This window comes from Amblyraja radiata, chromosome 17, assembly GCF_010909765.2.
Source record: "Amblyraja radiata isolate CabotCenter1 chromosome 17, sAmbRad1.1.pri, whole genome shotgun sequence".
Lineage (NCBI taxonomy): Eukaryota > Metazoa > Chordata > Chondrichthyes > Rajiformes > Rajidae > Amblyraja > Amblyraja radiata.
The window spans coordinates 20,678,032-20,702,154 of NC_045972.1; the positions used below are offsets into that span (position 1 = coordinate 20,678,032).

At 44.4% G+C, this 24,123-nt stretch overlaps 1 protein-coding gene across 1 annotated transcript in view; it reads left to right on the plus strand.

The window, feature by feature from the left end:
- The window catches only part of wwox (WW domain containing oxidoreductase), a 1,040,919-nt gene that overhangs the window by 37,083 nt on the left and 979,713 nt on the right, over positions 1 to 24,123 (plus strand). Inside the window, exons 2-4 of the mRNA XM_033035849.1 lie at positions 15,480 to 15,544; positions 20,731 to 20,788; positions 22,544 to 22,722. Coding sequence (XP_032891740.1) covers positions 15,480 to 15,544; positions 20,731 to 20,788; positions 22,544 to 22,722 — 302 coding nt within the window. The remainder of the gene's footprint in view (positions 1 to 15,479; positions 15,545 to 20,730; positions 20,789 to 22,543; positions 22,723 to 24,123) is intronic.

The window sequence follows — 24,123 nt, forward strand, 5'->3', positions numbered from 1 at the left end:
TGCTCCTTGGCATCAGCTCCACCTACATCAACCGACTCCAACTGGTCCAGAAAGCAGCCGCCCGACTCATCACCCACACCAAATCCTGGCATCACATCACTCCAGTCCTCAAAAAACTTCACTGGCTTCCCATCTCCCACCGGATCACCTACAAAATCCTGGTCCTCACCTACAAAGCCCTCCACCATCTGGCCCCCCCATATCTCACTGACCTCCTCTCCCCCTACCAACCCTCACGGTCCCTCAGATCCACATCAGCCGGTCTCCTCTCCATCCACAAGTCCAACCTCCGCAGTTTTGGGGACAGAGCCTTCTCCAGGGCAGCTCCCAGACTCTGGAACTCCCTCCCCCAACTGATCCGCAATTCCGTGTCCCTCACCATCTTCCAGTCCCGCCTCAAGACCCATCTCTTCACCTCTGCCTATCCTTAGCCCCACGTCCCCGTCCCTTTTCATCTGTGCATTAATTGCCTCATACTGTGTTTTGTATTGAATTCTGTCTTTACTTTGTGTACTAGTCATGTCTCTACTATTTATTTCATTCCCCTTACATGTTTTTCCTCTACATGCTCAATTTTTGTAAGGTGTCCTTGAGACTCTTGAAAGGCGCCCATAAATAAAATTTATTATTATTATTATTATGCTGCGAGTCCACCAAGATTCGTTCCGATCGGTTGAATGTCGTCAAAGTTAGCGAGGTTTAAAAATCTTAAAAACCCCGCGTGTGCAGATCAATCTCTTCTCCTGCCTTCGAACACCGCGCGGATTTTTCCCCTGCGCTCGCCGGGACAGTCCGCTTCTTCCTGCGCCATCGTGTCTTTACTGGAGCTGAGGAGAACCGGCGGAGGGTTCCAACCGGACTTTCGGAGGGACCCGAAGCAGCCCTGCCCCAAGCTGCAGTCCAGCAACGCTGCAATGTCACCAAACGGAAAGCAGAGAGTCTGATCTGGCGGAGGAGAGCATCCAGCGGCCGCTGTGAGTCCCAAACGCATTGCCACCGCAACGCCCCGCAGCTCCACCCCTTTCCCCTCTGGTCCCCCTTGCTGGCTCCTGTCCCCTCCCCCGTGATACCTCCCTCTCCCCCATGGCTCTTCCCCCATCTTTTCTCTGAGCTCTCCCCCCCTCCCGCCCACACGCCGGCGCGGCCATGGCAGCCGTAGCTGCTGGAGCTTCCAGGCCGAACCGAGGCCTGGCTCTGAGGGCGCCGACGGCTGATGCTCCTCTGGGGCATGCAAGAACGGAGAGTAGCAGCAACCTCAAGATTCTGGGGAGGGAGAGTGGGGGTGGAGAGGGTAGTAGGGAGGGGAGAGGAGTTATGGAGGGAGGGAATGACTGAGGGTAGGGGAAAGGAAAGGGAGTGAAAGGTGATGGATGAATTTGGGGAGGGGAGGAGGAGAAGGAAAATAATTTGAGGAGGTGAGGAGGGAGAATGGAGTAGGAGGGAGAATAGAGGGAGAGGAGGGGGTGGGGGAGGTAGGGAGTGGGGAATAGAGGGAGAGGAGGGATAGTGGGGGAGATAGGGGGTGAGGAGGGGGAGATGGGGGATAGAGGAATAGGAGGGGGGCAGGGAGGGGAAAGGAGTTAAGGAGGGAGGGTGTGACTGAGGGTAGGGGAAAGGAGAGGAAGAGAGAGGTGAGGGAGGGATTGGGGGAGGGGAGGAGTAGAGGGGAAAGAAGAGGGTGGAGGAGGGGTAGAGAGTGCTAGGGATGAGGGGAAATGAGCTGCGCCTGTGCAGTTGGGGGCTATGGGTGAGTGGTGGAATATTGCGTTGGGGGTCCAAGCCTCCTGTGTGACAGGAACCCAACAGGTCCCACTTAGTCTAGTTATCCACTCATTTTCTATCCAGGAATCTGTGCTGATATCAGTCCTAGTCTGAATCTTGATTTTCTTTTTCTAACAGATGAATCAATATGTACGTGTATACTTTGAGGAACCAAATACTTTCAGAGATGCCAGACCACCCTGCAATGCACTGTTCTAATAGAGAGTGGTCTTTGTTTACGCAACATATGATTTCAAAACATTACATTCTATTTAAGTTTCACTGGAAGGGGTTTGTTGACCAGCATAATTTCCTTTGAAATATTTAAATATTTAACGTGTTAATGCTTTTAGACTTACAGAGCATATTTATGTTTATTTGGGGAATGTGTTGGATACATAGGAGAGAGTCTTATATCTGTATATTTTATTATCTGTATGAGGTGCCTGAACCCTTGTGAATAACAAGAACCTTGTGCAAAATACATATTGGAACAAATAAATAAGAGTAAGGCAAGCCTGCCCCAGTGTTCACGAAGGTCACAGCTGATCAGAACTTGGCATGTTCTCCACAACATAAGAGCACAAGAAAATAGAAGCAGGACTAGGGACCCTTGCTTCAATAATGCTGCAGGTGAAAATCTGTCTGTCTCAGCCCTGTGCAGTCTGATCCTCAGTTCTCTGGGGTAGAGAATTCCAGAGAATCATGACCTTTGAGAAAAACATTTCCTCCTCATCTGTCTTTCTTTGTAATCACCGTGCACTTGCATTGACAATTTGACGTGTACATACTTTGTTTATTGAACTTTAACTCTTCTTATCGATATTACGTTAATCTTCTATACATAACTAAAACTCTGATCTTGTTATCTTCCGGTTTGGTGGTCTTTCTATTTGCGCAAAAACGGTTTGCGATAGCGCTACGATTTTTCACCAGTTCACTCACCGTTCTGCTGTACTGTGAGTCCACCAAGTTTTGTTCCGATTGGTTGAAAGTCGTAAAAGTTAGCGAGGTTTAAAAATCTTAAAAAACGCGCATGTGCAGATCAATCTATTCTGCCAGCCAGCGCCTGTCACTCCCCGGGACGGTCCGCCCCTTCTTGCGCCATCGCGTCCTTACTGGAGGAAAGCCGGAGGAGGTTTCCAACCGGACTTTCGGAGGGACCCGAAGCAGCCCAGCCCTGCCCCAAGCAGCCCCGCCCCGCCCCAAGCAGCAGCCCGGCCCCAGGCAGCAGTCCAGCGTCGGAGTCCCAACCCAACCCAGCCCAGAGTCGGAGACCCAGCCCAGTCCAGCCCGGAGTCGGAGATGTCGCCAAACGGAAAGCGATGACTCTGATCCCAGCGGAGGAGAACAACCAGCGCCCGCTGTGAGTCCCCATCGCACCGCCAATTCCAGCCAGTACCCCTCTGGTCCCCCTCGCTAGCTCCTCCCCCTCCCCCGTGATGCCCCCCTCTCCCCATGGCTCTTCCCCGTCTTTTCTCCGAGCTCACTCCCACCCACACACCCCTCTCCCCCCACTCAAGCCCCCTGCCCACACCCCCTCACCCACACCCCCCCACCCCCACACACCCTGCCGCCCACATACCCCCCCACTCACACCCTCCCCGCCCCCACAACCGCCCCCCCCACAACCCCTCTGCCCACACATCCCTCCCCCCACACACCCCTCCCCCTACAACCCCCCACACAAACCCCCTACGCACACACCCCCTATACACACACCCCTCCCCCACACACACCCTCCCCCACACACACCCTCCCACATCCCTCCCTCCCACATCCCTCCTCCCCCCCCACACCCCTCCCGCCCACATACACACCGCCCCCCCACCACACAACCCCCTCCCCGCCACACCCCCCTCCCCCCACACCACCCTCTTCCCCCCTACACCTCCCCGTCTACACACACCCCTCCAACCCTACACCCCCCCCCCGCCACACATCCCACTTCCCTCCCCCTCCTCCCTTCCTGCCCTCCCACACATGAAGAGGAGGGGGAGGGAGTGCTCGGGCATGAAGGGGAATAAGCCGCGCCTGCGCAGTTATGGGCTATGGGTGAGTGGTGGAATATTGCATTGGGGGAACGGGTGAGTGGTGTAATATTGCGTTGGCGAATGGGTTGCGTTGGGGGACCAAGCCTCCCATGCGAATGGGACCCAAAGGGTCCCACTTAGTCTAGTAATATATAAATAGATCAGCTCTGACTATCTCACTGACTATTGGATTAAGAAATAAATTAAAATAAGGCAAAACCATTAGACAACATGGTTTAGAATTTAACCAGTACAATTTTATTGTAATCACAATATTTCTATGCGTTGTCAACTGTGTATTAACTGTTTTCTAAGAGAAAAATAATTCCCAATAATGTTTTTTTGCCTTACCATCTTTATAATAGAGTTAAATTTGGAGTTGAATTGCCTGAGCGATGTACAACATCCCATGAATTATTATTCGCTAGAAATCCTCCTTGTCTAAAGAGAAGAGGCTTATTTTAATTTTGTACATTAGTGGCTTATTGTTTCTGTAAAATTATTGCAAATGTGAGACAATAACCAGTGAAAGAAAGAAACCAAACGAGTTTAAGAGTGGCGACTAGAAGCTTTAACGAAGAGCCATGTTTTGAAGAGAGCCATAAAGAAAGATAGATAATCAGAGAAAGTGGAAAAGGGTGACACAATTTTGCAATTGAAACTCAAAAGGGAACATTGATGATGGAATTAAGACTCGGGTCAGAGATGTAAATATTTCCAGGGGGCCTCTTCCCTCACCTGTATCTGCCTATCTCTTGCCAGACTTTGTCCTGCCCCATCTCTCTTCCAGCTTGCTCCTGATGATCTTTGGTTCCCAGGTCGCCTGCGAGCCCCGGGACTGGCTGTAGCGCCCAGGTCGCCTGCCCCGGGATTAGGAGAGAGAGAGAGAGAGAGAGAGAGAGAGAGAGAGCAGCCAGCCTTCCGCCCAATCGCTACCCACCAACCACCACCTCCACCAGTTGCGCCTGTGCTGAAAGACACCGTGGCTGGCTGGCGGGCGGGCTGGCAGACGGCACAGAGGTGGTGGCCGGTTCCGTTGTCCGATCCCGGCGGCCGCTCGTAGCCACCCGAGCTACTTCCCTCCCCGGCCACAAAGCGGCAATGGTGACTGAGTGAGTTGCTGGCATGATCCCCGACCCCCTCCTTCTCAACGCTCCTGCCTCCCCCCAAATTTACCCTGGCGGCCCAGCCAATTTGTGCAGCCCAGGCCATGCTGATCCGGGCCAGACTCCCCACACGCTGTGAAAGGAACTCTACTCCCCCCCTCCAGCGGCGCTGTCCTCTTGTGCAGAAGAGATTTACCAGGATGTTGCCTGGAATGGTGGGCTGTAGTTATGAGAGATTGGATAGGCTGGTTTTATTCTCACTGGAACATAAAAGGATGAGCAGTGATTTTATAAAGGTTACAAAATAATGATGTTTATAGATAGGTTCGATAGTCTGAGACTTTGTGTAAAGTGAAAGGGGAGAATTTTAAAGGATATTTGAGAACATTTCACGCAGAGTGATGGTCATCTGGAAGAAGCTGCCAAAGGGCGTGGAAGAGGTGGATACAATTACAATGTTTAAAAAGCATTGCACAAGTATTCAGGTAGAAATAATGTAAAGGGATATGGGATTAACATAGATACGGGCGAAGTGATCTGAAAGGGATTGTTTCCGTGCTGTATGGTTCCATGAACTTGTGTAAAACAAATGGAACAAGTTTTTGTAAGGCTATGTCTAAAGTGATTTTGTTTTGATTTGGGGAATTGATATGGTTGTCTCGCTATTGGAGAAGTCAAACATAGATTGGATGATGACTTTGAGGAGGTCTCCAGCAGTGCCCCTGAGGTTCCAGTTACCTGCAGTTTAATTCACCAACACACTCCAACAATCTGTACCCCTTCATTACTGTTACACAGAGGCCCAGGTGTTGAAAACCACCTCGTCTTAAGTCTGTCCAAAACACAGCCTGCCTGACTCTATCAAATTATCTAACTTTAGATAGCTTACTCTTTCATTGTAGCAGATAAGGCAATTTCTGTCTGTAACTATACTGGCTCGATATTTTTTATTCTATTTATACAGTCCAGTCTACTGAGCATGTCGCACAACCTCACCATTTTCATACTAATGCATAGAGGCTTAACGTAGTGACGACTGGCCCCATTATGTTATTTAGATTTTCTCCATCAGTGATATTCCCTTTGTTCTACACATCCCTCCCCTACATCCTCTCCAACTCAAAACCAACAGTGTTTTTTTGTCTTTTTTCCACAGTTCTGAAGAAGGGTTCCTTACTCAAAACCAATAATTTCTCCTTCCATAGATACTGCCTGACCTGTGAAGTGTTCCTAGTATTTTGTCGTCTTTTTTGATTTCCATCATCAACAGTTTTTTTTATTTTTCAATTAGTAGGGAAGGTTATACTTTGACAAGGAACAGAAAGTGGGTATTTATCCCTTGAAACCATGCCCCAAAAAAACAATCTCGAGAGTTCCGTTTTCTTGTATTTTTACAGCATGGCAAATTATTTTCTTTCAGAAGTTTTCCAGTTCTATTTTATAAGCGCTGATTGGTTGTTTCCACCAACCCAACAAGGCAGTGATTTCCACATCAGTGCTAATCTTCACATTGACATTATTTTTTTTCCACTTTTATCTTTTGCCCATAATGCTAAATCTGTCCTAGCAGTTGAAACATCTATTTTCAGGATACACACAAAGCGAACCGAGTATCCAATCAAGTAAATACGTAGTGGGTTTTTAAAATTTCAGCCAGTTATGTTTTTGCTTTATGGCGTGTCGGGAACGTTCTAGTAATATTATTGGGTATAATGGACCAAAGATAAATCAGTATATACTTATAATTAAGCAGAAATTTGAAGTTCTACAGAACTTCGACGAGTGAGTTATTGTGCAACTTGACACATCTACAGTGTTGGTGTTGGCAACTTGGGTTGCATGTGATTTGAAGAGGCAATGTGAAGAAGCATTGTGGTCGGTGGGGGCGCTGTGAGTCGGCTGCCCTGCCAGCAGCGTTTTTGTTATTTCTACTTTTTTTTGTGTGTCTAATGTTATTTTGGGTGTGTCTTGTGTGGGGGGTGGTGGGGAGGGGAAAGGGGAAAGGGGAAAGGGGGGGGACCGCTTTCGGTCTCCTCCACGATGGAGAGGCGACTTTTTCCATGTCGCCTCCCTCGCGGCCTAACAGCATGTATTGGAGTGGCCTTTCCTGGAGTCAGGCCTGGAGCATCGGCAGCAGGCGTAGCGCGGACCTTTCCATCGCGGAGCGGGCGAACCCTTGCCAGGGGTCGCCAGAGAGGAGTGCTCCGATCGCTGGCCTGGTGACGTTGACATCGTGGGGCTGTGGTCTGTGGAGCTTCTAGCTGTGGGTGAGGCGTGGACTTACCTCTGGAGCCTGGGATCCCTTGCCGGGGATTGCCAGAGAAGAGCTCCGACCGCCGGCCTGTAGCCCATAACATCCTGAAGCCACGGACTCCGGTAGGAAAGTGCCGATTCGGGCACTCCAGGCCGCGGAGTGTGTTTGACCGTCCCGACGTCGGAGTTTCGATCATCCCGAAGAGGGCCTGTACATCGGGCCGTCCGTAGTGGCGACTACGGAGGGTTTAGTAGGATGCACGGGTGAGCAAAGGAGGACTGGCTGAATATTGTTGCCTTGCACCACGGGGAAGAATGCTGTGGTGGATGTTTGTGTTAAATGTTATTGTGTATTGTGTGTTCTTTTTAAGTGTATTGCTGCTGGCAAATTCATTTCACTGCATCTTCAGGTGCCTGTGTTGAATAAAATTGACTTTGACTTTGACTTTTGACTTTGAAAAGCTGTTTAATCTTTTCTGTGAAGAATGTTCCAAATAAGGCCATTCCTAAGCATTGAACTATGCACAAGACCAAATCAGCCAGCCTTGTTGTGCCCTGTAAGAATGGTTTAAGCAGAATTACAGTGAAAATGTACATGTTTCTGGACTGCTGTTATGTCAAGACAACAATTAGTTTTATCAAGAGTCATAAATTATTAGGTCTTGCGTTTCCATAAAAATCCAAGTCTAGCAGGGCATCCACTACTTTAAATCAAATGGTGAGAGATTGACTGCAGGCCAAGAAGACACAGGAATGAATTGATTTATTTAGACAGTTAGTGATTGATGAAGATTTTAATCCTGCGTGAATTTATAATGCAGAGGAGGTAACCCTTTTGTGTTGCATTCTGCGGACAATGTTTATGACAAGAGAAGAACAGATAATGTTCAGCATAAAGTAAACCAAGGATGGAGTGACTGCCTTTATATGTACAAACACACCTGGCACACACAAAACAGAAACTTTTGGTAATAGCTGAGAATGATCACCTTTGTGCGCCGACGGTATGTGTAATGTGTTATGAAAACATAACAAGAAAAAAGGTGGGCAGGATCATGAAGTCCACTGATAGATTGTAAGTCATTTTGTGGTAGAAGCTTGGAACTATTATGAGGTTCGATTTTATCATTTAAAAATAAATTGGATAGGTATATGGACGGGAAAGGAATGGAGGGTTATGGTCTGAGTGCACGTAGATGGACTAGGTGAGAATAAGTGTTCGGCACGGATTAGAAGGGCCGAGATGGCCTGTTTCCGTGCTGTAATTGTTATATGGTTATATGGTGGAAAATTGTTGGTTTGTCCTCATTCTGCACAATCGTTCTGTGCACCCAGTTGCTGGAGCGCTGTGACCTGTAAATGTTTTGTCCTCCCTACTTTACTTCACTGATTTAGCTGATGGACCAAAGGATAATTCAAAGTATGAAGTCAACAGGACAAACAAATTACATTGCCTGATTAGTTCTGTTCATTTGCTGTTGAGATTGATATACTTAAAAAAAAGATCACAATCAATGTAGGCATTTTACAGCCTTTGAATCGGTGACACAGGCAATATTGAATACTACTTGGCATAATTTACAATATTGCTCAACAGTTTCTTACTTTAAGTGTAAATGAATTTGGGTTAACATATTAACACGGGCAGAACAGTGTTTAAAGGGGAAAAAAACAATTGGTTTAAAAATAAAATACATTAGATTGGATTGTTATTAGTACTAGACTGATACAGGGATCATTGATGGGTCCTGTGCATTTTATACTGTTTTAATCACCAAAAATTGGGAGATTTCAGTAACACTTGCAAGAAGCATTGACAATAACTAGGTGATATAATGAACTGGGGTCTGGGGTCTTTGTTGCCCAAGGGTGGTTTTGTAGCACCACTACTGACTGAACCATGTGAGTCCTATAGTGTATAGCTAGTACACTAGGCTCTGTGGAAGGTGGTGAGTGAACTGACACCAGGGATAAATCTGCTTATCCATGTCCTTATCAATCTGCATGTGCCAGGTGCACCTTTCCATGATAGCATTGGTAAAAATGAGACTGCATGGTCTTTATGAAGACAGTCCCATGTCCTGACAGAGGCCAACCCTATCATGTTTTATGGCACAACATTTGTGCTAAATTAGATAAACTCAGAAATAGTAGTGGGTAGATAAACAGGTAGACCTGCCAAGATCATTCTTGATGCTTGTGGGGTCCATCATCTGAGTGCTGGAGACAAAGCTGAATCATTTGGCAATCACATTCATCTTGCGTCTTCAGCCAGTTTAGCTTACTCCATAAGATGTCAGTAAGACAAAGGTACGTGACCAGACAATAATCCAAATGTAGTTCTGAAGATCTGTGCTCCAGAAAATATCAGTGCTTCGAGCACACTGTTCCAGTATCATCACAGCACTTTTGATATAAGTATAATGAATAGGAGGCGTGTTGGCTGTCTGGCCCGTTGAGCTTGCTCTGCCATTCATAAAATTTGGCTGATCATCTTCTGTGCCCTTTTACAGCATTATTCCCACATCCGTTAATTCTCTTAATGTGCAGAAATGTTGTAATCTCTGTTTTGAATGAACGCAGTCACGAGGCCTACAGAACCTTTGGGGATAGAGAATTTGAAAGGTTCAGTACTGCAAGATGAATAAATTTCTTATTATCTCAGTCCCAAATGGCCGATCATTATTCTGAAACTGTATCATGCTCCTTGATTTCCAGGTTCCATTTACAATTCCTCAGAAATTGATGCAATCCTCACCTGTATGCAGTGAGATCTTGATTACATTCAGGCGAGAACAAATGGTTGGGGAGGGGGGCTGCAGAGAGCAAAGGGAGACCCGGCGTGAGGGGGACGAGGAAGGGATGTGTACTCTTTGTAACTTTGTCGGCGACTTTGTGGCGACTCTTTTGTGTAGTTTGTATGCAAAAGCAAAGAATTTCACTGCACCTAGCTAGGTACATGTGACAATAAACTATGATCATCAGAAATGGAAAGTAACATCTATGGGAATGGTCAGCCCCCAACAAGACAGAGTCTAATCACCTACCCCTGTCGTTCTGTGGAATTATTGTCACTGTACACCAGGCGTGTAGCCACATTGACTAGAAATTCAATTGGATCAACCACCTACTTACTGTTCTCCAAGAACAGGTAAGAAGCATTATAAATGAAACCCTGATGCCAGCACTATTTTTCAGTTTAGTTTAGATATACACCATTGAAAGAGGCCCTTCAGCCCACAGTGTCCATGCAGACCATCAATTGATGTATTCCATAGAGAGTTAAATATAGCTCTTAAACCCCCTTTTCACGGGGCGAGTTGACGCAAGATGTCACCAGAGTGAAGAGGTCGTGGTCCAGCACGAGTCTCGCACGATATAACGGCAGTAGATAAAGAGTTCCCACGGTACTCGGCATTTATGTTATTCGTGCGAGTTACTTGGCCGTTTCCCGAGCAGTCGCGTTAAATCTTGAATGAACATCGTGAACTACACGTGACACAAATGATGTAACTTTTTTTTTCACACACTATATATATCCTCCCTTGGTTGAATCGGCTCATTTGGAGACGTAGAGTGGTGGAATTAAATAGAACTTCAAGCATTGGATGTATTCCGTTATATTAAAAGTTCTGAACAGTAAATAGAGCCTGCCCTCCGCATTTAATGTGCTATTTCTTGTGCTTCTTGGATACCTGAGCACAAGTTGGTAAATACAGATGGCCTTTTTAAAGGCAAGCATTACAAGTGAGAATTGCCTGCCCTCATGCATAATTCTTTTTATGGCTCTTTAAACTTCAAACACAGAGGGTGTAAAAGCTGTCTGCGACTTTTTTACTTTGCAGCTGCAGGGCAGACAGACAGACTTATAAGAGAAGTTTAAGTTTACTGCAAACACAGAACTTTTACATCAATAGCAATGTATGTTTTAAAATCTTGGATAACATTAAATGGTTCTCCTCTTGATGAACTTATATATCGTTATATAAACTCACATGAGCACTCGGGAAACTCGGCAGCCTTCGTCTCCAGCAGGTTCCTTTTCCTCTCCCTGTTTCTATAATCCTCTCTGGATTTATCGTACAGAATCTCGTTAAATTGGAACCATTCTACAAGTTCCCCCTCTTGTTCCCTGGTGAAGTTATATGGCTTTACCTTCTGCCATCTTCCCTTTACATAAGCGTCTGTAGAGGCTATTCCTACAACGGCTACTGGGGAGGCAATCTGAATTGCACCTTGCTCACCCTCTCCCTGCTCCAAGGAGCCCACAGGCAGTGTTATCTGTGGCATCTCCTGTTGCCTCTCCACCTGTCTCTCTTGCTGCGTCTCCTCCTCATTCTCCTGCATGGCAAAAACATCTCTGACCCGCTTTTCCCCCTTCCTTTGAGATTTTCTGGGAGCCATCTCTGCAAGTGTTCCTGTTAAAAAGATTATCCAACAATGACAATTAGGTGGGACGTCCTCGAAGGACACATGTTCCCATGTGTCCTTTTGAGACCACCTTTTTTAATCACCTTCTGTCCCCTCTGTCCAGCTTCCGGGTTCACCGTTCGCAGGAGTTCCCACGGTACCCGCAAGAGTTATTACGGATATCGCACGGATATCGCACTGGCCACTACGTTCATATAATGTTGCAATACTCAACCACAAGTGTACAAGTCACTCTTGGAGAAATTCCAATTTTCTTGAATTTTCTCCCGAGTGACCAAGTTACACGATGACCTGCCGTTAGCGCTACGGTGGTCCACGGTGGTCCACGAATGCCGCACTGTTATCGCACGAGGTTCCCACGATGTTGAACTCTGGTTAACTCTTGCGTCAAGTCGCCCCGTGTAAAAGCCGCATTAGGGCTAATGGAATCAAGGGATATGGGGAGAAAGCAGGAATGGGGTATTGATTTTGGATGATCAGCCATGATCATATTGAATGGTGGTGCTGGCTCGAAGGGCCGAATGGCCTACTCCTGCACCTATTTTCTATGTTTCTAATTACCTATTCACACTAGTTCTATGTTATCCCACTTTCGAATCTTCTCCCTAAACACGTGGTAATTTACAGAGGCCAATGAACCCACAAACTTGTACTTTGGGGTGTGGGAGTAAATCAGAGCATCTGGAAGAAACCTGCAGTCACAGGGAGAGCGTGCAAACTCCACACATGTAATACCAGAGGTCAGGATCGAACCCAGGTCTCCGGCACTGCGAGGCAGCTGCTCTACCAGCTGCGCCACTGTGTCACCATTTATTTGCCTGGATGAAGTCAGCTCTTGCAGAACTACAAATGTAAGATGGCATCCAGGATAAATCATCCGCATCCTAATTATCCATCCACACCTTCAACAGTGCGATCAATAGTTAATTTCTTAAGAAAGAAATCTGGAATTAATTTTGTATTGGGATTTAAAAATAGCTGCTGTGTTGGCAATTAAATGGTATCTTTGTACCATATGGAAATACTGTCTAGGGATACAGTAAGTGTAGCCTTTCATTTCAGTTCAGTTGTTCGCTTGGCAGTACTGGGCATTGAGGATATATCAGTGGTCTCTGTGCTTGCATCAAACACAAGTGTAAAAGCAAATTATTATGAGCTCCAGAAATGTAAAATTAAAACTGGAAATCAGGTTGGGCTTAATCCATGAAAAATGAGTGAATCCATGAAAAATGAGTGAATGAATTCAGAGAACAAAGACCAATTGTTAGAATTGGACCATCAATTTCATAGAATAATTCGGCATCTCTAATTTTCGATCCAAGCCTCTATTTCCACTCTATGCTATTATCCACTCTCTGCCTTTTTGGCACCATTAAGCCCTTGGCCAATCTACTTTCTCCTGCACTCCACTCTATTGCAGTCTTTGCTTGTTTTTTTCTTTATCTCTAACCACCTCCACCCCCCCTCCCCACACCACCCATCCTATCCTCATGACCTTTCTTTGCATCTTTAAACGTTTAACTACTGGTCAAGTCAAATTTATTGGCATGTGCATAAGTACAGTGAACTGCAGATACAAGGACAAAACTTGCTTGCAGCAGCCAAGTAGGCTCTTACCAGTGGATTGGGAAAAACATGGCTACCTTTTAGTGATCCATCTGATAGGAACAGTGAAGAACCCGAGGTAGGTTATGTTGGATGAGGCATTGTGCTTGTAAAGACTTATTGGTACAAATTTGTGTGTCATACATCTGGCCGGAAATTGGGACAAACATTTGACAGGCCACTAAGTTATGCATTCGTGCTTGGAATTGTCAATGACTTGAATCTTTTCAAATATCTGCTTGTTTCAGGACATTCAAAAGCATGCAAAAACTTTTAAAAGATAAAAAATATAAATATATATGGTTTATAATATTGCAATAAACTTTATTAATACAAATAAAGTTTAAAACCCTAAATAATAAATTAATATTATTTTTTAAACACTTTGAACCTCAGCAAAACTACTTGAGATTTAATTTTAAAAAGTGATTGGAATATTTAGAATTGTTTTAAAACAAATGGCTCATCTGGAAGTCGTTTTAATTTTGGGTTGATAGTCAAAGACTTGTTCCCAAGGTGGAAATGTCAAATATGAAAAGACACTTTAAGATGAGAGAGGAAAAGTTTTTAAAGAAGTGGGAATCACACGTGCCCAACCTGAAGTGGGCTTCAGTCTGAAGAAGGGTTTTGGCCCGAAACTTTGCCTATTTCCTTCGCTCCATAGATGCTGTTGCACCCGCTGAGTTTCTCCAGCACTTTTGTCTACCTCCAAAAGTTTAAAGAAGATGTGTGAGGCAATTATTTTTGCCTAGAAACTGTTGCCAAGCTGTTGGTAGAATCAGATATGATAGTGACGTTTAAGAGACGTTTGGACAGACACATGAACATGCAGGGAAGGGAGGGATATGGATCTTCTGCAAGCAGATCGATTAGTTTAATTTGGCATAATGGTTGACATAGATCTCATGGGCCGAAGGACCTTTTGCTTTGCTAGACTCTTCTATGCCTTGTTCACTCGTCTTTTGCAGCTAATTCCACCCCAAATCCCCCATTCAAATAAAAGTGAGGGGAGAACATCCTCAGTTTGGACCTGACATGCAAAATTTCTGCTGTGCTGTTGCTCTCAGTGTTAACTAATTTGTTCACTTGTTCCATTTCCTTGTTGCATTCAAAGCTCAGCTTGCTAGGCCACAGCACATTTCCTATTTTGGCATTTGAATACAAATACTACAATAACATTTCTGGGGTTATTGACAGCAAATACCAATGCATTCATTATCAAAGCTTTGAAACATTTCCAATATGTTCAGCAAATATAAACCGGAAAAATTAACCACAAATGCTGCATGTAGTGCTGAGTGTTTTTATTTCAGACAAAAAATGTCTTCCTCATGGGCCTGTCCCACTTCGGCGACTTTTTAGGCGACTGCAGGGGACTATGCGGTCACCACATGGTTTGTCGCATGTTCGCAGGTGGTTGCCAGGTGGTCGCCTTCATGGTCATGAGGAGTTCCTGCATTTTGGGAACTAGTTTTCAACATGTTGAAAAATTAGCGGCGACCAGAATGAAGCCGACATGGGGGTAGTGAGAATTCTCGTGCCGTAGGTGGGTCCCTAGGAGGTCCTAGTGGGTTGCCAGGAGGTCGAAGGTTCTCGTAGGTTGTAGCCGGTGTTGACCGGTGAATTTCATTGGCTCATTGGGGAAAAAAACCATAAGCAGTAGTTTTCAGAACCATGGATAACCGACCGGTAATGTTAATGTTCGCCGAACTTCACAGCAGTTTATCTCTGGCTTCTTAAAAGTTGTCTCCACTCCTTCTCCCCCCTCTTCCCCCCTCTTTTAACGGACTTACGTGATCCTTCCCGTACACTGTGCTTTCACCGTCTTAATTACAGCGCCAACCTTCCTGTTCTTGAGGTGTGTGTCTATCACATTGCCTTTGCATGGTGTGTATTTCACTCAAACAGTGCTCCCCCCGCTTGCCCTGTCCCCCGCCTGCATAACGGGCTGGTGAAGGAAGTGATGTGCGTGTGTGTTCCACTCTGACAGTCGCCATTCCAGTCGCCGATTTTTCAGGGGACTACCAGCGACTTGATATTCGCCGGCAGTCGCCTGAAAAATCGCCTAAGTGGGACAGGCCCATGAAGTAAAGTATTTTAAGCTTGCTTCAACTTTTTGCTCAGCTGTATAATTTTAGTTATTTTATTTCCATTATAATTTTATCTTTTACTGATTCAAGCATTGCTGTGATTTTTGTTGTTGTTGTTGTTGTTATTTTAAGCAATGCATTTATGTGTCATGCCTGATTGCTGAAAATTGGTTTGCTCTTTATTTTCTCTTTTCTGACAGTCATGTTGAACTGAAAACCCAATGGGATCACCCAAAAACGGGAAAGAAGAGACGGGTGGCAGGAGGTATGTATTTAAAAGAAAAATTTTATAGATACTTTTCTTTATGAGTGCAGTTAATGATTATCTCTGTGTGTGTGTGTGTGTGTGTGTGTGTGTGTGTGTGTGTGTGTGCGTGTGTGCGTGCGTGCGTGCGTGCGTGCGTGCGTGCGTGCGTGCGTGCGTGCGTGCGTATTGATGAAAATCACCCGCATGTAAACTAAGAGTTCAGAAATTTAACTGATACAACCAGTTTGTGACATGTACAACCAGATTTATGAGACCACCATCTGCAGTTCCTTCTTGCACTCTTCAGATTTATTGCATTCTTTGTTGAAAATGTCAATCATGGTTTGTACAATTAAATCTTTTGGCTAAACCTGTCGTTCATTAGTCTTGCCCATGATATTCGTAAGTTGGAAAATCACAATTATTCTATTGTATCAAATTACTTTCCGGGGAAAATCAAATTTACCCTGAATGAAAAAAAAAGCTCATAACTGAAAGTGATCAATGTAATTATGCAAATTTTGCTTATCTCTTCATTGCAAAAATAACCTTTTGTGCTTAAAATAAAAATTAACCATTTGAATAGAAAAGGCATTTTGACTCTTTTCCTTGTCACAGCAACAGTGAAAGTACTGCTTTAAGCAAAAAAAAAAAAAATTCAGATGCTGATGATCCAAATCCAAAAGAGTAATGCTGGAAGCACTTGGCAAGCCAGGCAACACATCAGTGGGGAAATAAATATAGTTGACATTTTAGATCGACTTTTCCTGAAAACTGCACTTTAGAGGAAAGGGGGGGGGGGGGGGGGGGTGAAATGTAGGAATATCTGTCATAGGGATCAACCATGTAGGAAAGAATTGGTCTGAAGAAGGGTGCCAACCTGAAATATCACTGGTTCCTTTTCTCCAGAGATGCTGCCTGACCCGCTGAGTTGCTCCAGCACTTTGTTTCTATCATAGAAAGCAACTGTATCTGTTTTCAATTGTAACAAATAAAATATGAGGGTTGGAGACAAAGGAAGCAGATTGAAACAGAGAGGTGCACCCAAGTCTGTAGAGAGGGAGGAAAACATTGTTTATCTGAAATTATTAAATTCAATATAAATCTCGATGGCTGTAATATCCCCACCTGTACTTGGTCACTTGGTCACCAGCCTTTTATAATATGATGCTCATCTTGTTACCTCTTAAATGTGAGGATCTCTCTCTCAAGCAGTGCATTCCAAATTCTGATCAATTCTGAGTAAAGTCTTCCTTGTAAACCCTCTTAACCTTAAACCTATCCCTCTCAGTTTAGGCATCTCCTCCATGAGGATATGCTTACTGCTGCCAACACCACCTATGCCCTTCATAATTATGTTCACGGAGAGATGCAGCATGAAACGGACATTTTGGCCCAGTGAGTCAGTGCCATCCATCAACCACCCATTTGTGCTAATCCTACATGATTCCCGTTAACCTGTTCTAGCAATTCCCTTAAATCTTACCATTCACCTGCACACTTGGAGCAATTTGCAGAGGCTAATATACTTACCGACCCACACATCTTTGGTACATGAGATGAAACCGGAGTGCCTAGAGAGAAACCATATGTTCACAAAGAAAATATGTAAACTTGACACACACAGCACTTGAAGTCTGGATTGAACCTGGGTCTCGGGGACTGTGAGACAGCATCTTTGCTAGCTGTACTAGTGTTTTGCCTATGTTTTGTGGCATATAAAATGTTTTCCCCTTCACCACCATCCCCCGCATCTTTTTTCTTTCTTTAGCTGATCATCTCAGATCTAGGCCTTCTAATATCAACACTTTCACCAGTGGAAACGGTTACTTTCAATCTAATCTGACCAAATCTATTTATTTTGAGCACCTCTGATGTAAGGAGAGAAATTCCAGTTTCTGTGGTCTTTCATTGTAACAAAACTTTGTAGGTTGACCATCTTTCCATGTGTTGACTTCTGGTGTATTCCAGTGGATTCAATACATTAATGACCTCCTACGTAACGACCAACAAAAACGTGAAAGGTCCTTGGTTCGATCGACAATGCTAATAGAAAGCTGGGAATCTTACACTGATTCTCTGGTTCTTTAATTATATTTTCTTCACTTGCATTTGCAACGTTGAAACTGAGGCATAAAAATATTACTGATTATAGGGGTAAATCGCCAATAATCCACTTTCCAATCATTTGGAGATTCTGATGGCTCAGCATCTGGCTCATCAGGTAATGATTGCTGTGTTTCCATCTTCACTGCTCGTGCAAGACTTAATGTAAATATCATAATATGTAGTAATGTTACAAAATTTTGAGATTTTAAAATCAAGTCTGAAATTTATCCCATCAGATAAAGCATAAAAAGAAGTTTAATTTGACATCTGATTCACTTTGACACCTGATTCGCAGGCCCTATAATCTTCAGTTTATACCTGAAGTGCAGGATTATCCTCCTATTCTGTATATTTGATTCAAGGTGGGTGGAGTAGGGGATTTGGTGGTGGGGTGGGGGGGGAGTCGATTGCCAAGTGGTCATTTTCTGACATTTATGGAAAAATCTTAAATCGGGATGCCACATCGAGATATTTGCATTTGTTGGTTTGTGGTTTATTGAGAGTTAATTTACGGATAAATAACCACGGATGCTCTTATTTTACATAGCAAACTCTGACAGTGATAAAATAAAGGCACGAGTGTGTCATAATGATTAATTACATCACTGGAAAATTTTCTTAAGGCTTCTTTAAACTGAAGAGATCTAAGGCAAGTTATAAAGTTGCTAAATTTTAATGACATGCACATTTAAAAAAAATTTACTCTTTTTCTTCATTGAAATCGTAATGACATATGCTTGGGAATTATTTATTCAAGGCATATGAAGAACAGTATTTGCTCAGAGCATAGCGAATACTTTGACTTTGTTCTTTCCTGTGAAGATAATACACATGCAGAATAGTTGTATATTTTAGTAATTACTAGATATCTGATTAAATCAGAAAGTGAGCAGGAGGTATATCTTGCTTTGATTCCAGTGTGCAAGGACCTGCCCTTAAGTGTTTTTGACACATGAATTGTGTCGTGTATCTTTAATCTAAATTTTATGCAGCTCTCACAAACATTCTATTAAATTTCATGTGAAAGATAATGATAGTTGCTAGTATATTTTTTAACGTGATAACATGGTCACTCCCCAAGAGTAGGAGCCAGAATTTGTATTATCTGAAAGTCTGCAGTGGAAATTCCCTGAATTAATCTCCAATGACCTCCCAATTTCCATCTACTGAAATCCCCCTTCTGCAAACCCATTCCAATAGGAGTAGTACTCAAAGGAAAGGTCATGTTAACTGCCGTTTGGTTCTCTAAGTGATATATCGCAGTTAATTGTTGAATCACAGACTACTGCTGAAAACTTACCATGGGAGATTGTCAATAACTTAATTGTAGCAATAACTAAAACTCTGATCGTGTTATCTTCCAGTTTGGCGGTCATTCTATTTGTGCAAAAACGGTACACAATAGCGCTACGATTTTCGCCAGCTTACAGTTCTCCTGCGCTGCGATTGCACCAAGTTTCGTTCCGATCGGTGGATTCTGATAAAAGTTATCAAGGTTTAAAAATCTTAAAAACCTCGCGTGCGCAGATCGATTGCCCCTCCTGCCATTCAGCGCCGCGCGGATTGGTCCCTTCTACTGCCACTCTGCGGGACGGTCCGCCCCTTCCTGCACCCTCGCCTCTTTACTGCAGCTGCGGGAGGCTCTGGATGGCTGGCAGAGGTCTCCAACCAGACACAATTTTCGGAGGGATGGACCGGAAATGGCCCAGCCAGGCTTGACCCGGCCCGAACCAGCCCAGTCCAGCCCGATGCGGAGTCGGGGATGGCGCCGATATCGCCAAACGGAAAGCGGAGACACTGATCCCGGCGGAGGACAACGACCAGCGACCAGCGAAGCGGCCAGCGACCAGCGAAGCGGCCAGCGCCCGCTGTGAGTCCCCGTCGCACCGCCAACCCCTTCCCCTCTGGTCCCCCTCGCTGGCTCCTGCCCCCCTCCCCGTGATACCTCATTCTCCCCCATGGCTCTTTCCCTGTCTTTCCTCTGAGCTCTCTACCCCCTGCTCCCCCTACCCCCCTGCCTCCCTCCCCTCCTGCCCCCCTCCCTCCCTGACCCCACACCCCTCCCCCCCACACCCCTCCTCCCCACAACCCCTCCCAGCCCACACACACCACTTTCCCATACACCCCCTCCTCCTCACTCCTCACTCCCCTTCCCCCCCACAACCTCCCCCGCCCACACACCCCCCCAATGCCTCCCCACAACGCCACACCCCACACACCTCTGCCCCACCCGCCCACACACCCCTCCCCCTCACAACCCCCCCCCCACACACCCCTCTCCCCCACAACCCCCCCTCCCCCCACAACCCCCAACTCCCCGTATAACCTCCTTCCCCTCCACAACCCCCCTCCCCCCTACAACCCCCCTCGCTCTCTCCCCCCCACAATCCCCCCTCCCCCTCACATACGCCTCCCTCACCCACAAACCCCTCCTCCACAACACCTCCTGCCCACAACCCCCCCCGCCCAACCCCCCCCACAACCCCCCCCGCCCACACACACACCCCTCCCCTCCACACCCCCCTGCCCACACACTCCCCTCCCCCAAGCCACCCCCTCCCAAATCCTGTCTCCCCCCCACACCCTGCCCACACACCCCCCCCCCCCCCCCACACACCCCCCTCCCCCATCCCCGCTCTCGCACACCCCTCCTGCCCACATACACACCTTCTCTCCCACCCCAAAACCCCTCCCCCCCCACCACACCTTATCTCCCCCTGACCCCCCGTGGTGACTGAGACCCAACGGGTCCCACTTAGTCTAGTTTTTCCTAAAACTCAATGATTTTTCTGTTTGACACTCTATGGATCTGAAAATCTGTACTGTGGTGAGAAAAATAAAATTCCTTCTCCTGTTAGAGACTATCCTGGAGTGTTGCGAGTACTATAAAATGTGACCTAGTTCCTAAATGTTGCACTCTGAACACCACAAACTCTGCACGTGGTATGTAAATCCAAGAATCACAGTTTATCTCATTGCAGAACAAACATTGGACTAATCTGGAGGTGTATTAGGGTGTATTGATGCAGTATAAATTTTTATTTTTAAAATGAGCCACCCACTGATATACAATGTGCTCCCTTTACCTGTTGCAGATTTACCTTATGGTTGGGAACAAGAAACAGATGAAAAAGGTCAGGTGTACTTTGTTGAGTAAGTAAATGGAGTACTGAAACCAATGAAATTATTTAAGGAAGGATGCTAATGAATTGGAAGCAGTTTAAAAATTTTACTTGAGTATGTGGGTTGTTTTCTGAGCAAATATTAGATAGGCTAGGCTTATTCTTGCTGGGTTTTACAAGCATTATTATTGTGGCTCAAGGAGTTAGTTTGGGCTTTCGTGTCCATGTTTTGTTCATTGTCATGTGTACCGAGGCACAGGAAAAAGCTTATTGTTGCGTGCTATCCAGTCTGCAGTCAGACTACACATGTTGCAATCGAGCTATCCACAGTGTACAGATACAGGATAAAGGGAATAACATATAGTACAAGGTGAAGTCCGATTAAAGATAGTCCGAAGGTCTTCAATGAGGTAGATGGTAGCTTGGGACCACTCTAGTTGTTGATAGGATGGTTCAGTTGCCTGATAGCAGCTGGGAAGAAACTGTCCCTGAATCTAGAGGTATGCAGATTGTGGGACAGTTTCTTCCCAGCCATGTTGCTTTATGTTGGACATCTGCAGAGCCATCCTGTCTAGCCCATTCCCCCTCTTCTGATTTCTCACTCAGATATTCATCAACTCCCCGTTTTGATTCTTTTTGTCACTAAGGAATAATTGACAGTCACCAGTTATCCTCCTAACATACCCTTGAGATGTGGGAGAAAACCAGAGCACCCCACAGAAGCTCACATGGTCATGAGGAGAACCTGTGAACTCCATATGACAGCATCTGATGTCAGGTCTGAATCTGTCTCCCTAGACTTGTGAGTTGGCAGAGCTAGCTACTGTGCTACTGCATCACCCATGTAAAAGATTCTGAAGGTCTTAACAGGACGAATGTGGAAAGGATTGCTCCTGATTAGGAGAATCTAGAATCTGTTCCAAAACAAAAAAAAGAAGAATTTGGTAGATTGGGATTGGGATAGAAATCTTAGGAGAAAAAAATTTCTGAAATAGAATCAAAAGGTGCTGGAAAGTCTCAGTTTCTGCAAATTGAAAAGCTTGGTTAGATGATCGTTGGGATATTAGAAACTTAAGGCAAACAGATGTGAACTTTGAATGGAATTGGAAATGGTTGGCAGAATGAATTTGTGGAAAAATGATGCTTGGCAGGATAATTACATAAATTGCAATTGTTGTCCTCTGTATGATTTTGAAGCGCGCTGGTTTGGATGAAGTACTTTTATATTTATGTCTCACAGGGGACACAAACCTGAGTTGTGTTTGCAATCGGCTGCAGCAAAATTTACTGTCTGTGTGACAGTTTACTGGTCTGATTCTTGGCATTTAATCGATCTTTATTTCTGCTTGAAGAAACTTGTCTGTCTACTAAATTCCAGCCTGACGAAGTGTCTTGATCGGAAAACTTTGCTATTTTGTAATGGTGAATTTGATGATGGATTGTCTGCTTTCATTTTTACTCAGTGTGCCATGTTTGAAATGGGTATTAGTGTAGCGAATCAATTTTATAGGTTTACAAAGGCAAAATATCCACCTTACAGAATGCTAGTTCTCATACCAAGGAATGGATTCATTTAGTTATGTGTTGCTGAGGGATTAATCATGTGATATTCATTCAATCTTTAATTTGTAATAAAAAATTGACAATTGCATGCCTAGAGTTAGAAAGTTATTGGGGAAAAATGAATAACAACATTGCCCAATATGTTTAAAATCATTCATCATTTTATGTTTGGATGTTCCTTGAAATTAATTATTGAAGCTGCTTATAAAATCTTTTCATTTAGTCACATCAATAAAAGAACCACATTCCTGGATCCACGGTTGGCATTTACAATTGAGGAGACATCAGACAAGCCAACTATTCGGCAGCGGTATGACGGTAACAGTGCTGCTATGGACATTTTGCATGGCCGAGACCTAAGTGGCAAAGTTGTAATTGTCACAGGAGCCAATTCTGGGATTGGTAAGTGCGCAGATCTTGATTAACAAAGAATTATTCTGTAGTTAGAAATAATTAAACATGTTATGTTCCTTTCTTCCTGCAATGAAAAGTTTAAAAAAAAATTTAAAACTTTACTTGACATTCTCATGGCAGCTTATTGACGTTTTAGTATTAGGTAAACAAAAGTGCCGGAGAAACTCAGCGGGTGCAGCAGCATCTATGGAGCGGAGGAAATAGGCAACGTTTTGGGCCGAACCCCTTCTTCAGACTGAAACGTTGCCTATTTCCTTCGCTCCACAGATGCTGCTGCACCTGCTGAGTTTCTCCAGCACTTTTGTCTACCTTCGATTTTCCAGCATCTGCAGTTCTTTCTTAAAGACTTTTTAGTATTGGTGTCTTATGAACAAAGCATCTTGCCCCTTAACTGTGGCTCCTGAATTACAAATAATTTAAAACTGATTTTGTTTCTACATGCCAGGCACTTATTATATACTGACATCAATTTGTCTCAAACATCTTATTTGATATAAAAGTTAATTCTAGTACTGAAGTTTCATTAAATAACCTGCATATTTTAAGCAATTCTCTCCAAAAGCTATGGTGTTTTCAGCAATCCAAAGTAAATACTAATGGAAACGGGCTCTTCAGCCAACTAAGTTGGCACCAAATATCAAGCACACATTTATACTAATATTACACTCATCCCATTTTATTCTCCCCACATTTCTATTTATTTCTCTATTTATTTATTTATTTATTTATTTATTTATTTTTATTTGTTTAAGAGAAAGAACAAGAAAGGGAAAAAGTGAAAAGTGAAAAGATAGGGCCCCTAGACAACCAAAGTAGTGTTGCCAAAGAGTGAATAAAAGCAGAATAAAAAGGATCTTGAGGCTTAAGAGATGAAAAAGAAAAAAAAGAAAACAAAACAAAAGAAAAAAGTGGAAATATACCTGCCCCTCTAAGCTTGCCTAATTGCTTGAGACGATGGGGTTTGTATATTTAAAAGGGTATTATAAAGGTACGATATTAACTTATTTGAATCCGAGTTTTTATTCATGCATTCGTCTAGTATGTCTGGAACCATATATTGACAGTCTTGGGTATATGATTTCAGATAGTTTCGTATTTGAAGATATCTAAAGTATTGGCTACCTTTCAGATGATATTTCGACTGTAATTCTTGAAATGAGAGGAGAATCCCCATCTCATAAAGATCTCCCAGTTTTTTAATTCCTAATCTTTCCCAGTGTGTGAACGCCTTTTCTAAAATAGACGGCTTAAAAGAGGGATTATTGGCGATTGGTGAGAGAAGAGATAAATTTCTCAGTTTAAAGGTTGACTTCACTTGTTTCCAGATTCGTAAGGTACTATGGATAATCGGATTTTTCTCATTTACTGATTTCTTCAGATTTATTGGAG